Genomic DNA, 16,105 nt, shown 5'->3' on the forward strand with positions numbered 1-16,105 from the left:
AAAGTATGAATAAACTAGAAGGTCAAACTAAATTAGCATAATCTAATCCAAAAAAGCAAATTAACGTAGGCAGTATCCACAACTTGGGAGATCCTTGCTGTACTCTACCTCAGGTTGATGCCATATTTCAGTAAGGATAATGGCAAAACTAGAACATCCAGAGGATGATCTGGATAGTGAGCAAACCACAGCTGTCACCTGCATGTGAGCACTGCCTGAAGGAACAGGGGACATTTACAACAGAAGACATTTATTAAGTCATAGAGAAGACAAGACCTGGGAATAAACATGACAACTGTCTTCAAATATCTGAAAGGTGTCAAGTAGAAGAATTAAACTCATCTTCTTAGCCTCAAATCACATTAGAATGCAGGAGTTGTGGTTACAAGTCACACACACACACACACAAAAAAAAAAAAAAAAAAAAAACACCAGCATTTTTAAAAAATAATTTTATTTTTATTCCAAATTCAACACAAGCATTTTCATATTCAAAGAACAAAAAAGGATTTTACATATATATAACACATATAGGTATATTTACATGAAACTATGATGTTTACAACTTGCTTTTTAAAAATATATTAATTTCAAAGCTATCTTTCTTGACCATCTCCATCTTGAGCTTCTTTTCTTTTCATTTTTAAAAAATGTTTTACTTACCCTCTTTTCTTTTGTCATTACTACTGCTAGACCTCTCTTCGAGAGTCCCTCTCCAATCCCCTGCAAAAATTTTTCTTCCACAATGCTGAGAAACAAAAGGTCTAACTTTTTTTTAATCGAAATATAAACAAATATTTCATATGTAGCATTCCGTGCCAATACATGAATGGTCTTCCATTTTAAAAAATAGATACTGATAACATTTTAGGTCCAAGAGTAAAATTCTGAGGAAAGATCCCCAAATTCCAGAATAGAGAGTGTTTTGATCAGAAATAAAAAAAAAAAAAAAAAAAAAAAAAATAACAATAAGCTTAATGTGATTGAAACACTAGTATCAAAGAAAATAAAACTAAGCTATTAAAAGTCTCAAACAGTGATAAAGACTTTTGACATAGTCTATATATTTCCATCCACTATGGAACAGGAAAAAAATGGTAGTAAGTGAATATAATGCCCTAAGAATTAACAAAGGAACATGAATTAATGTAATGAAATAAGCAGAATCAGGATGAAACACACAGTGACTATATTAACATGCAAAGAAAAAGAAACTAAATGCTATGAAGTAATTATGAGCACTACTAGCTCCAAAGAAGACGGGCAAGCAGATATCTTTTTCAGACATGAAAGAACTATGAGAATTGAATACTGTATGTGATATATTGGAGTTGGGGGGTGGATTAATATTCCCAAATTGTTTCCCTTTTTTTTATGTTCTATGTTGCCATGGGTGACTCTCAGGGAAAAGATGGGGGGAAGAGAGAAGAGACAAGGTATACAGAATAGGAAATACAAATAAAACAAAAGCTATCATAAAGAGACAATATTGGTGATGAAAATCCCATCAGAATCAGTTGATAATTTTGTTGAGTTTTGATGAACTGAAGCTCTGTCAATCCAATTTTTACATTTTATTTCTTTACTAAGAGGATGAGTTTGCAGCTTAAGGAGAGGAATATATACAGAAACAAAGGTGATGTAAAAATAACGGAGGGATAAAATATATGTTTAAAAGAAACATTTCAAAAACAGGCATTCTATAATATAGTATGCTCAAGTGGAATAAAATATCTTTTTGTATGATAAAAATCACATTGATATATTCCCTTCACAATGTAAAAATATGGGAAAAAAAACTTTATATTTCTTCCATATTATTTAGAAGAATATCATCTACATCAGAGTTATCTCATACACATGTGCCTTGCAAAACCTCAGGGTTACATTGGGAAATATTTAACAAGTAAAAAAAATACAAAAGAGCATACACACACACACACACACACACACACACACACACACGTGTCAAAAACATGCATCACTTGAGCAACTGCTATTAAAATTATTGTTTCATAGAAGATTCTTTGAAACTGAATTAGTATTCTCAGCTGACAAACAATCCAGTTGACATATTGACAAAATTACTCATAAATATGCTACCACACTAAACAAAGAAAAATCATTAATAATCAACTTGTCTCACCTGGAAAGAAAAAGTTCAAAAACATTGGCATTAACTCTCAGTATTTTTTTTTTAAAGCTGTAAAAAACTTTTCAATCTTTGAGATTAGAAGAGGCACTATTATCATATCCTATTTCATAAAAATTTGTAACTGCTTTACTATTTTCGTTCTTGTTAATAAAAGTTTTGGTTCAAACAATGTATATGTTATCATGAGGTAATAATCTAAAGAAACTCTGATTACATCTTCCTAATGTAATATACAAATACCATTCTATTTGTAAAAAGTTTCATTTTCAAAATGTGTTTTTGTTTGTTTTGTTTTTATGAAAATCATGTCTCCCTATCTTGCATTGGCTACTCCTAAGCCTGATCATAATGCTATTCAGCATTGAAACTTTTATATGAACTAATTCGCATCCGTTCCTCTTTAAGCAACCTGGTGGTTGTCCCCTATTCTTTAACCCCCAATTCCAGTCCTTCCACTCCCAATGATTCCACCATATTGGTGCTGGGTTGAGATGAAAATCATGTCTCTCTATCTTTCATTGGCCACTCATAAGCCTGATCCCAATGTTATCCAGTGTGGAAACTTTTATATGAACCAATTCACAGCCTAGTAGATGTCCCTTACCTCCTAACACACAATTCCAGTCCTCCCACTCCCAAAGACTCCACTATATTGGTGCTGGGCTGAATACAACCAATCAATTAACTACATTTCAGAACTGCCTTAGCTCCACCAAATTCCACTAGCATCAGCCTCCTAGTAGCTGGGATTATAGGAATGTTCTATTATATTTAGCTACTGAAATATACAATATGATTAATAAAGATAATAACATTTCACTGACTATAAAGTGATATCAGAATTCTTCCCATGGGCAATGTTCATAACTACCTTTGAACTGTGGTCTAGACCTTTGACTCAGTGTGAAAACTACATCCATCAGCAATTACTCTTGGATTATTCAGAATATTGTACATACCCTTTACCAGTGCATCAACATAGATAACTCAGTCTTAGAGGTACCTGAGGCACGACAAGATTAAGAGACTTGTTCAGTCACAGGGACATGTGTAGAAGTTAAATTCTTCTAGGACAGGAATTATTTTCTTTTTGCCTTGGCATCCCATTACCTATTACTGTGCTGATATGCAGAAAACATTTAGAAATGTTTAAACTGAATTAAATGTATGAGAGGCAGGACTTTCTTAGTTAGGTCTTCTCAACCCCAAGATTGGCTCTTCATCCACTTCACCATTTTGCCCTTCACTGCAGTCAATCTATTTTGCCTTGGAGCCATAATAACTAAGGCTTTTACATATTAATACTTGAAGTAATGTTCAGTTTTTATATCAGGAACAGTGGTAGCCAGTTGTTCCCACCACTTTGCCAAGAACACCACAAGCATTCAGACTACATATATATATAGCTATAAACACATATAAAACACCAGACAATTTGGCTAGATCTCTGAGGAGTCAAAGAGCTTTCTCAGTCTACAACTTAAAACAGAAAATATTTTACATCTTTTGACCTTAAGAATATTTCAATAAAAATTCAGCCTAAATTTAATCAGTTACTAATTTCTGAAGCACCAAAATTTGTAGGCTATTTGAAACTATGTCTATTCCAGACATGGCCATCTAAAGATTCTTCTGTTTTTTTCCTTAAACCACAACTTAACACCTGAGTAATTAACTGTAAAAATCCAGTTAATTTATAGAATTGTCAACAATACTGTCTTAAATCCACAAAATGTTCAAGACAGAGTGTTTTCTTAGTGGTTCTTTATGTTATCTACAACCAATCTTTATTTCTGATCCTAAACTGCAGGCTCCATCACAGAAACTCTCTCTGAGACTCAAAGTTCATTAAGCAACACAACTTTATAGCTCATGAATGAGATATTTGTCTCTGCATTTAAAGTGATCACGTTTTTTAAGCTCTAGAAGAAAACTAACTACAGTTTTATCTGCGTATTATACTTACCAACCAAACATATAGCTGCATCTTCTGGGCAGCCTTTAGCTTTTCCTTCCTGAAGTACTTTATGACAGATATTGATGAAAATGTGTTTCTTTCCTGATTCTATGTGGTTGCTGTCCACAACTTCCCAATTTTTTTCCAGTTCTAAAATAGAAAATTTTTTACATTCAGCCAAAACCAATAGTCTTACTAAGTCTAGTACCACCACAGACAATTAATCTAAACAAAACTAGAGTTAAATTTTGGTAACCTATAAAAGAAATTTAATCCAAATAAAAGAGATGAGATTTTTTTAGGAGTTTATTTTCATATAATTGAAATACATTATATCAGTGAAATAAAATTTTAAAGTCTCTTTATTTAGCACTTTTGAGGTTTAGAAAGTTCTTCACAACCCTGAGATCAATTATCATCCTCATTTTACAGATAAGGATAGTGAGACTCTGAGATTTTTAATGAACTACTACTAAAGATCATCTAGCTAATTAAATCATAAGAGGGAATTCAATTATTTCCACAGTGATCTGACAATTACATAGAAATAATCAATCAATAAGAGCAATAATCTTGAAATAAAAACATACACATTGGACATTCAACAGCATACACATACTGGACATATGGTGACAAAGGTTTCTGAAACAGAAAATTAAAGAAAAATTCGGAAGGAAGCACTTTAAGCGCAACAAATAAATAAAAATTTAAATACTTTATATGCACTTTTGAAAGTGTATTGCATTAGAAGAATATAAGATGATAAAGCCACCAGTAATACACCTCAATGGAGGTATAGGATAAGAAATAATGGAATGAATGCAATATCTTTTTCAAAAATCCTTCCAAAAAAAAATTTTTTTAAAAAAAAGAAACCTAGGATTCTGATGATAGGCTTGTGATGAGCTATGGCGTTTCTGTTTATTCATTTTTAAAATTGCAAATTATATCTACACTATTTTAAAGAGTTATGGAGATCAAATATTAAAAAATTAATTAAGAGTCAAAATCTGAGTAGTGATAAGATCTATACAAGCCTAAGAACCCAAGACAAGAACTTATGGAAGGTACTTTAAAGGTCAACTTCTTCTCAATTCAATATTATAAAGTATTGAATGACCCTGGGCAAGTAATTTGAATCCTCTGGACCTACTTCCTCCCTACAGTATGTACAACCTAAATTTTCTACTTTTTAAGAATGGAAAAGGATATTCCTAAAATTCAATATAATTCAATTATGGCTATTATGGGAAGAGAAATAAGAATCGGAAATAGCACCTACTTGAAAGAAGTAGGAGAAGGGGAAAGTAGGGAAAGAAGTGCAGAGTACAAATGCCCCGAAGAACTATACCTGAGTGACGAACCAATGCCGATAAATCATATCGTTTGTTCCCATCAGTAACTCTACAAAGAAGATTTTCTTTCTCTTTGACACAAGCATATTTTGTATCCCACGTGAAAAAGTAGGTGCAGTCAACCTCACCCGTGAATACGGGAGTTCCTTTTCCATCATTGCCTATGGAGAAACATGTATACCACACATATATATGTGCACACATGTACACACACAACATACACATACAATGTGATTATTACAATCAAAATCTTAGGATCTCAAATAGTTTTAAAAAAATTATTTCTTGCTCAGTATCAAATCTATATCTTGGTTATAATTCTACCAAATAACAAATAGCATAGATATGTATATGATATAAATATAGAAAAACACAAGTTATATATTTTTAGAAAAGGTTCAGTGATATCTAAAGTCTTATTATTCTAAAAGCATAATAAGCAGATATAAACTAAGGTCAACCCCACTGCAAATACTAACATTCTGAAGGTATAATTTCATCATACACTTTCCAAATCCCTTCATTGCCCAATGCAGTATTTAATGAACACTTCAAGACTACCCTAAACATATTATTCTTGATTTTAAAGACTTCCATTAGATCTGATTTCCCCAAAGTTTATTGTCATTATATTTCCTTCAACCCCTTTCATTATTTCAATTTGTTTAATAGCTTCATTTATTTTCCTTAGGCTCAAAGATTAGAATAATACATAGTATTCTAGGAATGACTACAGTACCGTTTTACCTGATACTTTCATTCAATCTCTCTCCTGATGATGCACAATATTTGGATTTGCAAGTTGTATGTTATGCCAATGTCTTCATTCAAAATAGTATGACTCTTACTTTAGTTTCTTGAAAGATTAATGGAAAATATAGAGCCTATCATCCTGAAGTTGGTCTAATTTACTTTTTCTAACCCAGCAACACTACTAATTAGATGTTTCCCAAAGTAATGGGAAGTAGGGGAGAAGGGGGCATGGTGCAGGGGGAGAAGAGAAGGTGGAGAGAAGAGAAAAGAATCTATACATTCTAAAGTATTTTTAGCAGCTTTTTGTGGAAGTGAATTTGAGAATATGTCCATCAATTAGGGAAAAGTTGTAGTATATTATACTATATATTTGTGAGGGAATACTACTGTGCCATAAGAAATGATGAGAGGGCAGTAGTTGGTGTAGTGGATAGAGCGCCACTCCTGAAGTCGGTAAGACCTGAGTTCAAATATGACCTCAGACACCTAACATTTCCTGGCTGTGTGATCCTGGGCAAGTCAAGTAGCCCCAAGTGCCTCAAAAAACCTGCATAGATATTTGCAAGTGCTTCTAATGACACACATGTTAGAATTGCATAAGTTCAGAAAAAAACACCTACAATCCATTGCAATTAAAGTTTCTTTAAAGTTAATGTTTGTCATAAGAGTGTTTTAGATATTTAATTCTACATCCGAGATCATGACAATGACAGAACAAATTTACACTGCATTCTAAAGACTGCAAATCTTTAAAAGCTTCTCATTTGTCTTCACAACCATTGCAGGAAGATGCTATTATCAGCCCCATTACAAATGAGGAAACCAAAGCAGAAAGAAGATTGCTTTATCCAGGACCACACAAATAATAAGTATCTAAGGCCAGATTTGAACTTGTATTTTTCTGACTCCAAGTCCAACGACCTAACCATTGTACAACCTAAGTACCTAAGTTAACCTATAAATGTAACTTGTAATTTTTTTTTTTTTTACTCCAACAGTGGAATTCAACATTATGTGTCAGTATTAAATGTCTTCCTCAGAAATTCTAGGCACTATTCTAAGTATTAAATGAAGGGGAGAAAATACAAACATAGATAAGATATAGTTAGTGCCTCATAAGATGGTTTACCATCAAGAAGGAGAAACAAGATAAAAATATAAACAAATAACAAAATTAAAACAAAGTAGACTAAAGTGTACTTTAAGTGGAAAGTGATGCTTTTGGTGAGGGAAAAAAAAAATCACTATTACCTGGTTAACATCAGAAGAGGCTTATAGAAAAAAATACTTGAAATGAACTTTGAATGAAAAAGACTTCAAGGAGATTCTACTACACTACATCAGTACAGATGAAGTGAAACAAGTGAAATAGCCATTTCTAGTAAGCTGTAGGGCCACAGAACGGAATGCCTAGAGATACCACTCTTAAAGTTTAAATAGAGAAAAAGGTTTGCATTAGTGATTAAGGGGCTGCCTATGCCTAGTTCCCAAGGATACCACTCTAATAAGCTCTCTCTTTTGAGCACAAGATCATGAATGCAGCAATTATATCAAATAGAACCTCACCTGCTGTTTTGTTGCATTCAAAGTTGATGACAGTCATTCGCTGAAAGCCTGAACTGCACTGATCTCCACCAGAATAGATTAAGGTGAGGTCTCCATCCGAGTATCTAGAATTCATTAACAAATTCATTTTACTGTCAAAATTCTCTCTTTTTGTCTACTTTCCCTCCCTTAATTAAGACTTTCACACACAAAGAACCAATCAGTTTTCCAATAAACAGCAAGCTATTCAATTACTGAAATTTTTAAACAGGTATCAACTCTTTCAATCATTTTGGCCTTGGTTAAGAAGTTTATTTAATCAAAAAAAAAAAAAAATTAAAGAAATTTTGCTGTAAGTGGCAGAACATTTTTCCTCTTTTTAAATTAAAAACTTCTGGGTTTCATATGTAAGAAAATGCCCATGATAAAAATACAACAGATGTAAAATTAAATCAAACTACATCAGTTTCTCAAATAATGTTTTACAAAACACTAATATTCTAAAGAATTATGATGTCACTGATTGTAAATGTAGCCATTTCTATGGGACAAGAAAAGAAAGAAAACACAGATCTCCAATATTGGGAAAGACCTCAAAAGATATCTCCTAAAACTAGTAACTCAAGGATCCACTCCAAAACACGTTCTATAACCAGCCTTTGCTTGAAGCCCTCTAAGTAACAATCAACTAACTTCCAAGACAAGCCATTTCATTTTGAGCTCTCTCATATTAAGAAATTGTTCTCTTATTACATCAAGACTAAATTTGCCTTTCTCAAACTCTCAACTATAATTTTAGTTCCTCCCTCTCTAAGGCCAAAAGAACTCTCGTAATAGCATTTCTTTTCCTTAACAACCCTCCAAATACTGCAAGATACCTATCATATCCTTCCCAACCTCCCTCTCACAATGAGTCTTCTCCCCTTTCAATTAAATACAGCCTGTTCCTCCAACTAATCCTTCTACATCATGATCAAGCAGGACTTCAGTAGATTGGCTGCCCTCCTTTGGATACTCTCCAGATTATCAATGTGCATCCTTTAAAATGTGCTGTCTACAACCCTACAGATCAAATATAGTCTCTCTAAGACGCACTACAATGAGAGCATCACCTCCTTAAACCTGGACACTATGCTTTTAATGTTGCAATGACAACATTTGTTTTATTGGCTGCCCTATCAAGTAGATGACATACTATTGAGTCCACTAAGACATCCATACCTTTTTCTGAGGAAGTGATATCTAACAATGTCTCTTCCAACTTATATTTACAACATCTTTTATTTTAACTTAATTATGAGACTTTACAATATTTATTCCTGGTCAACTTCACCTGAATTGCTCTAGATCAATATTCTCTATTCTGTTGAGATTTTTGTCTTTCTTGAAATGCTAATAAACACAGTGTCTGGCAAGTATAAGTGCTTAAAAAATGCTTGTAGACTTGATTATCTTGTTTTCCAAGAGATAAGCAAGGGAGTCTCAACACTTCAAGAAGTAGAGTAGTAAATAAGACTGGAGCATAAGAGTTATGGGTTGGAGTGGCTTTAACCATCAGGTATGGAATGTGAGTTGCTCAGATTACAGCACAGTTAGAGTTCTGCTAAAAGGCCAATATAGGAAAGTGCAGTACTGACCTCAGACAAGTTAAAAGTCTTAGCATAAGTCAAAAGATATAGCTGTAAACCAAATTTAAGCAAAGAATCTCACAAACAATCGGACCACTTTCAGACAATACATCATGAGAAGAAAACATGGACATGTCAGTCTCAATTGAGAAGCAAGTGAAGCATCCAAGTCTTTGCTTAGCTCAATGTTAGGTAACATTACTACTTCTAAAATCTGAAATAATTTCACTAAGTCACTAAGGCTAGACTTCCCCCTAAATCATAGCAGCTGAATGGCAGCAACTGACATTAGGAAAAATATATGTGGCAATTATGAAAATTGGCTTGATATTCTTTATTTTGCTTAATGTTTCCCTAATATGCTTTAGTAATGATATCTCATACCCCCAAATCTTTTAATCACTGGGCTGACATTTATAAACTCTATAAACAAAGGCCTATAGACATTTATGAACTCTATAGACAATATTATGTGGCTAAATTAATGTTGGAAATTTAGCTAGAGTGATAAAAGTCAACATATAATCTCACAAAATTATACAGACCCACAATATTTTTAAAAGTTAAAAAGTGCTCATTTAAATTCAAAAATTGCAGTGAAGCTACCTTTTGGAAGTCATCCTTTACCTGTAGTTATTGCAAGCTTCCTTGATACTTTTTGAATTCAGTGTCATCAAACATTAAAGTTGTTATAGAAAAACTAATCTCAAAAAGAAAACCCACAGATTTGAATTTATGGACATAATTTCACATTAATTTAATTATATTACTAACTAACAATGTAAATTATACTTAATCTAATTAATATTTCTGTTCCTTCTATTGAAATGATAACCTTTTAAAAAATACCAATTTTAACACAGTATCATTCATCCATACTACACAAATAGATTTCCAACTTAATAGTAGTTAAAGGAGTGGCTTAGAAGGCATAGTTGAGACAGGACTGGTGGATCGAGTTCACATCTTGCCTCAGACATTTAACACTTCTTAGCTGGGTGACCCTGGGCAAGTCACTTAAAACCAAATGCCTTGTCAAAAAACAAAAACAAAACTCAGTGTTTAGTCAGCTCTACAAAAACTTCAAGCCTAGTTGTAGCAATAAATGCTGGTATAGATCAGTTTTCTGTCTACTTTATTGGACTGGGGAGGAGGGACATCAGGACATAATAAGGTTCTCAAAAGTATTATTATTTTTTTTAAAAGAAAATAAACAGAGGTATATGTCATCATCACACAGAAGCCATGATAACACACCGGAGGGTCTGGTTCTGGTATTTTCCAGCCACTTTGACTTGTGTTGACTCATCCTTCTTCACTTGGCAAACAGCAGCTCCTTTTTTACTACTGCAAACTTGAGCATCAGTTTCTCCACATACATTCATATAATAAAAATATTCTTTTCCATCTGCAGCAAAGTATGGTGATTCAATACCTAAAAATAAAAAAAATAAATCAAAATAAAATAAATTACTTACAAATAAAAGTCCCCCTACATTTTCAGGAATCAGAAAGAACATTTTCCTTCATTTCATGTCATTCAAAATTTCTCATTTAGGTCCCAAACTAAGTTTGACATGATATGCCTAATGATTATACAACTTTACTAATTAATAAATAGGAGGGCATTAGGAGAAAATAGTATACATACCTTTCTTCTTGGTGAGAGGGTTAAGGTCAATAGAGATATCATGCTGCTCACTATTCAGAATACAAGTTTTACTTTCCAAATAATCTCTGTGGCAAGCATACTCTGTTACCCATTCAATTTCATATCGACAATTGGATTTAGCAGTAAGCTTAGGAACTGTGCCCTAATAAAACCCAACAGAAAAAAAGTTATTTAAAAACACAAAGCTCCATCCATGTTTGATGATCACACCACAAGCCAAATGAGAGGTTTGCTTTGTTCTCAGTTCAACAAACAAAAGACCAAACATATAAGGAGATTAATTTAGATATTTTAGCTCACTTTAAAGGACTCCCCAAATATTTATTTCCCTGACTGGAATTTAAAATGTAACACTTCAATTTAGACACAACATTCCAAGAAATGAGTAAATTTGAAGTATCTTGCACTGCATAAATATTCTTTGAATTAGAGAAGGCATATTAAATATTTACTATGGAGAAAAGAAATTAAACTAGAGACAAAGGTCGCATACACATGCAAATATGCATGCACCTCATAACATTAACTAGTATTAGAAAATTAATCACACAAAAATAGAAACACACAATTACTAGACAAATGTGAATTCTAAGAAATGGAGAACAAACATTTTTGGTGATCAAAATTTTATTAATAAGTTTTTTTTTAAAAAGGCATTATTCAAAAAGTAGCTAAGTAAAACTGCATAAAGATATACTAAAGAGACTTTCATGGCTCCTCATATTTGTGAAACCCAGAAAGCTACAGTAATGTGCCATAAGAAATTAGCTGTGTCCCTTGTCCCAGATGTGAAATATCCTCTCTAAGCCTCTTCTCATCTGTAAAATGAAGGGCTACATAACATCAAAGGGACCTTCCAGCTCATTAAGTCTACAAATCCATTATCCACAATCTAAAGACTAAAGAGGATTACCTAACTCTAAAAACAAATGGCTGTAGTTCCATGTGCCCATCACAGGCTTCTCATATGGTCTTTCAGAGGAAATTTATACCTCCAGAAATATTCAAATATAGTCAGTCAATCAACTCACAACCTACAGAAGCCCTTAAAATTATTAAAAGCTTTGATAAACATTTGTCAAGCACCTAAAGTATCACTGAACTAGACTCAAAATAAAGATTCAACCTGAATCCTGGCCTGTGAAATTTATTTACTTATTTATCTATTTGTGTCATACTATGTCAATTATAATTTGAAAATTAAACCTCTCCACTAATATGGAATTGACTGATGCCTCAAAATATGTTCAAAGTTTCAATAATCACACTAAAAAGTCCAAGAATAACAAAAGAAATTAAAATTAAATAACCCCTATATTTTATCTGAACCCTACAAAACTGGCAAAGATTATGAATTGGCAAAATCAATACAGGTTCAACAGACATAAAAACAAATTAGAAACAAACTAGGTGTCATGTAATGGCTGAGTAAACAGCAAACACCTATAGTGCACTGTATATTTCACCAGAAATAACAATGAATATTAAGAATTCAAAGAAATATGGAAAGATTTCTATGAGGAGATGTCTAAAAAGTGAAAGCTAAATCAAAATAACAATAAACATGCTGATTAGAATGATGTTGTCAAAGATAACAATAACCACTAAAATCCTTGATATACATGGTAAAGGAGAGCAGGACAATAAGGATAATGCAGGTATTACTAAATTAAAATCAATATACACATTGATTCCCCTCCTCCCCAGGGCAATTGGGGGGGTCCTCCAGACTTCAGGGTTGGTGCTCTAGCTACTAAACCACCTAGGTGTCCCTATATACATTGATTCTGAAAAGAAGTTAACAATTAGAAAGTAAATCTTGGACATGCACCATCTTCAGAGATTTCAACTTACATACCTGTTTTTGTTACAAGTTTTTGGCCAATAGAAGCCAAAATAAAAATTCACAAATCTATATGTTAAATGTCTCTACCCAATAAATGGTGAGGCCTTCCTGGTTTTCCTTAGTTATACAAAGAACCAATTTGCACACAGTAGATGCATAGTAAATGCTTGCAGAATTGAACAAACATAAAAGATAAATGCTTTTTGCTAAACACTTACTTACAAAGATAATGTAGTAATATTGTAAAGATTGCTAATTGCATGAATGTGGGTTCTCAGACAAATCATTCTTTATTATATTCGTCTTGATAAGTTCTTATGGTAAACAACAACCACTACCATCAACAAAAACATATCTGATGGCCAACTTTCTGGAGAAGCTCTCCTTTCCAACTAACCTAAACTACTCCTCAGACACAGCAGCACAATGCTATAGCTCATGCCATATTACAATTCAGCTTTAAAAAAAAAAAAAAAAAAAAATTAACCCCTTCCCCTCCTCCCAAATCAGTTAAGGTTCCTTGATTAGGGACCCAGCCCAGTGTTATGTCTTTACCAAAAAAAAATTAAAATAAGGATATGAAGTTCTTAGGATAAAAGGTTACCTTTGATGATAAGGAATGTATCCACTGTTCTCATAAAAAGCAAAGAATAAGTAAATCTGGCTGTGTTAACAGCAAACAAATTTTGATTAAACTGCATTCTTGTTATAGAATATTATTGTTCTTTAAGAAACATTTACCAGGATAATTTCAGAGAAGCTGGAGAGACTTACAGGAACTGATAAATGAATTAAGCAGAACCGGATCTTTGCACACAGCAACAAGAAGATTATACTATGATCAATTCTGATGGACGTGGCTCTCTTCAACAATGAGATGACTCAGATCAGTTCCAATGATCTTGTGATGATGAGAGCCATCTACACCCAGATAGAGGACTATGGGAACTGAGTGTAGATTACAACATAGCATTTTCACACTTTTTGTTGTTTGCTTGCATTTTATTTATTTTTTTTCCTTTTTGATTTGATTTTTCTTGTGTAACAAGATAAATGTATAAATATGTATGCCTATATTGGATTTAACATATTTTTATCATGTTTAATATATATTGGATTACTTGCCATTTGGGAGAGGTAATGGGGCTGAGGAGTAATTGGAAACAAGGTTTTCCAAGGGCTAATGTTGAAAAAGTATCCATGTATATATTTTGAATATAAAAAGCTTTAATAAAAAAATTAAAATACATATATAATATAAAAAATAAAAATAAGCTGTATCTTGTTATCGAAAACAGCATCTTGCTGAAGAGCTTATTAAATTCAGTACGAATCAGAACTTAGCAAATACAATTCCCTAATTCATAACAAAATTCCCTACATTGAAGTCTCTCAGGTTAATAAAAACAAAAATCAATCAGTAAACTATGTGTACTTTTGCAGTGGCTTCCTGTTTAGCCAAATTTAACTCTACAGGTCTCATTTCAATTTATATGTTTACTTATGTAGAAATTTAATCCTTCATTGCTCTTCCCTTTACATCCAATAATGCAAAAACATCACTAGTCCCAGAATATCTAAGCTGCATGATAATTCAGCAGCAGTTCTAAAGAACTTTAAAGAAACTATGTAATAAAATAACTTACTTCTCTTCTCTCCGATGGACATATAAATGTAATAGTCACTGCTGGAATATGACCATCACAGAAACTGGGCTGATCTTCCCCTTCTTTCACATAACTAAGGACAAGCCTAAGACACAAATTAAACAGAAGATAACAGATTAAAAGTCAAATTTACATTTCAAAAAGAACTATTTGTCTCCAGGGCTTAGAACATTTACTCACATTTACCACTATTAGGGCTTAATTTTAAAATTATGAATAACTTTCACTTAAAAATTATTTATTTTCTTTATTTCCAAAAACTAAAATTCATGGAGACTTTGAATGAGTACTGTGTGGCTAAAGCATTTACCTGTCTCTTTAAAAAATAAAAATAAAAAGTAACTCTCCTTTCACAGACATAATATAATCTTCAAAATATTCAACTTTAAATCTTAATAGTACATAAATTCTTATCCCATAATCAAGCAAAAAACCCAAAGAGAAACCCTAGCAAACTACCTGCTTCCCCCCCCCCCAAATAAAAGGCAATGAATATCACTGACTTAATAAATCACTGATTTAAAAGCTCCAAGTCCTTCAGTGGAATTTTTCAAGTAAGGAAGCCACAAAATTTCACACAAAATCATTAAATGGCCAGATTTATATATAATCCAAATTAAAGGTCTTACCTTGAAATCTGGAAAAATATTCTGAGGGCCCCTTCTACTGAAGATGTGAATACAGTTTACTAACAAACAACTGAAAAGGCAGAAGCCCATCTTGTTTTATAATGTGCTCCCCAGTTTTTTATCTTTCTATTTCAAATGTTTTATTCAATACTAATGAAATCCTTTCAGTTACAATCTGAGAAACAGATGGCAGTAAATAATGTTATAATTTTTTTTTTTAATATATACCACCAATCCCAGATTACTGAAAATTCCTGAAAGTCTACTACTTGTAGTAACACTGGATGCTATTTGCCATTCCTTCTCTGACATTATTCTCAATCAACTCCAATGACTCCTCTCTTGAGTCTGGGATAAACAATCTTAAAGGTAGCACAGGAGATTTGTACAACCAAAGCAGCCACTGATAAGCATAAAAGGAAAGGCAGTTTTTGGTGCTGAAACCTAAGCACCAGATTAACAAAATGTCAATAATTCTCAGTTCCAAACAGAGGCAGAATTTTTAGATTGCCCTCAAGTAATAACACAAAGGAGAATACTACTACTACAGACTAACCTGTCTTTGCCTACTAATTTCAGACCTTCTTTTGGTCTTCCAACATCATAAGCTTGATTCTCTTTCACCAAGCATGCCGCACTACCTGAGGGACAAAATCGTGTCTCTTGATTTGAGCTACCTAATTTAAAAGAAGAAAAAAAAAATCAATAGTAACAGATTACAGAGTAGGTCAATGAACAAGGATAAGTTTGGGAATCAAGATTTTTTTCATGCATGTTGTATTTGTTATCTCCAAACTTCCCATTCTTCCCATAATTCATACTATACTCATTCTATAACTACCCTATGTAGACTACTTTGCCCATTTCAAGAAATTCAAGAACTTGAGACTTTGATGTG

At 32.8% G+C, this 16,105-nt stretch overlaps 1 protein-coding gene across 1 annotated transcript in view; it reads right to left on the minus strand.

Annotated features, from left to right (window-relative positions):
- The window catches only part of IGF2R (insulin like growth factor 2 receptor), a 137,961-nt gene that overhangs the window by 64,304 nt on the left and 57,552 nt on the right, over positions 1 to 16,105 (minus strand). Inside the window, 7 exon segments of the mRNA XM_074309389.1 lie at positions 4,122 to 4,262; positions 5,464 to 5,628; positions 7,787 to 7,890; positions 10,651 to 10,828; positions 11,045 to 11,207; positions 14,558 to 14,663; positions 15,764 to 15,884. Of these exon segments, the coding sequence (XP_074165490.1) occupies positions 4,122 to 4,262; positions 5,464 to 5,628; positions 7,787 to 7,890; positions 10,651 to 10,828; positions 11,045 to 11,207; positions 14,558 to 14,663; positions 15,764 to 15,884 (978 nt within the window).

The sequence above is a fragment of the Sminthopsis crassicaudata genome, chromosome 4, assembly GCF_048593235.1.
Source record: "Sminthopsis crassicaudata isolate SCR6 chromosome 4, ASM4859323v1, whole genome shotgun sequence".
NCBI lineage: Eukaryota > Metazoa > Chordata > Mammalia > Dasyuromorphia > Dasyuridae > Sminthopsis > Sminthopsis crassicaudata.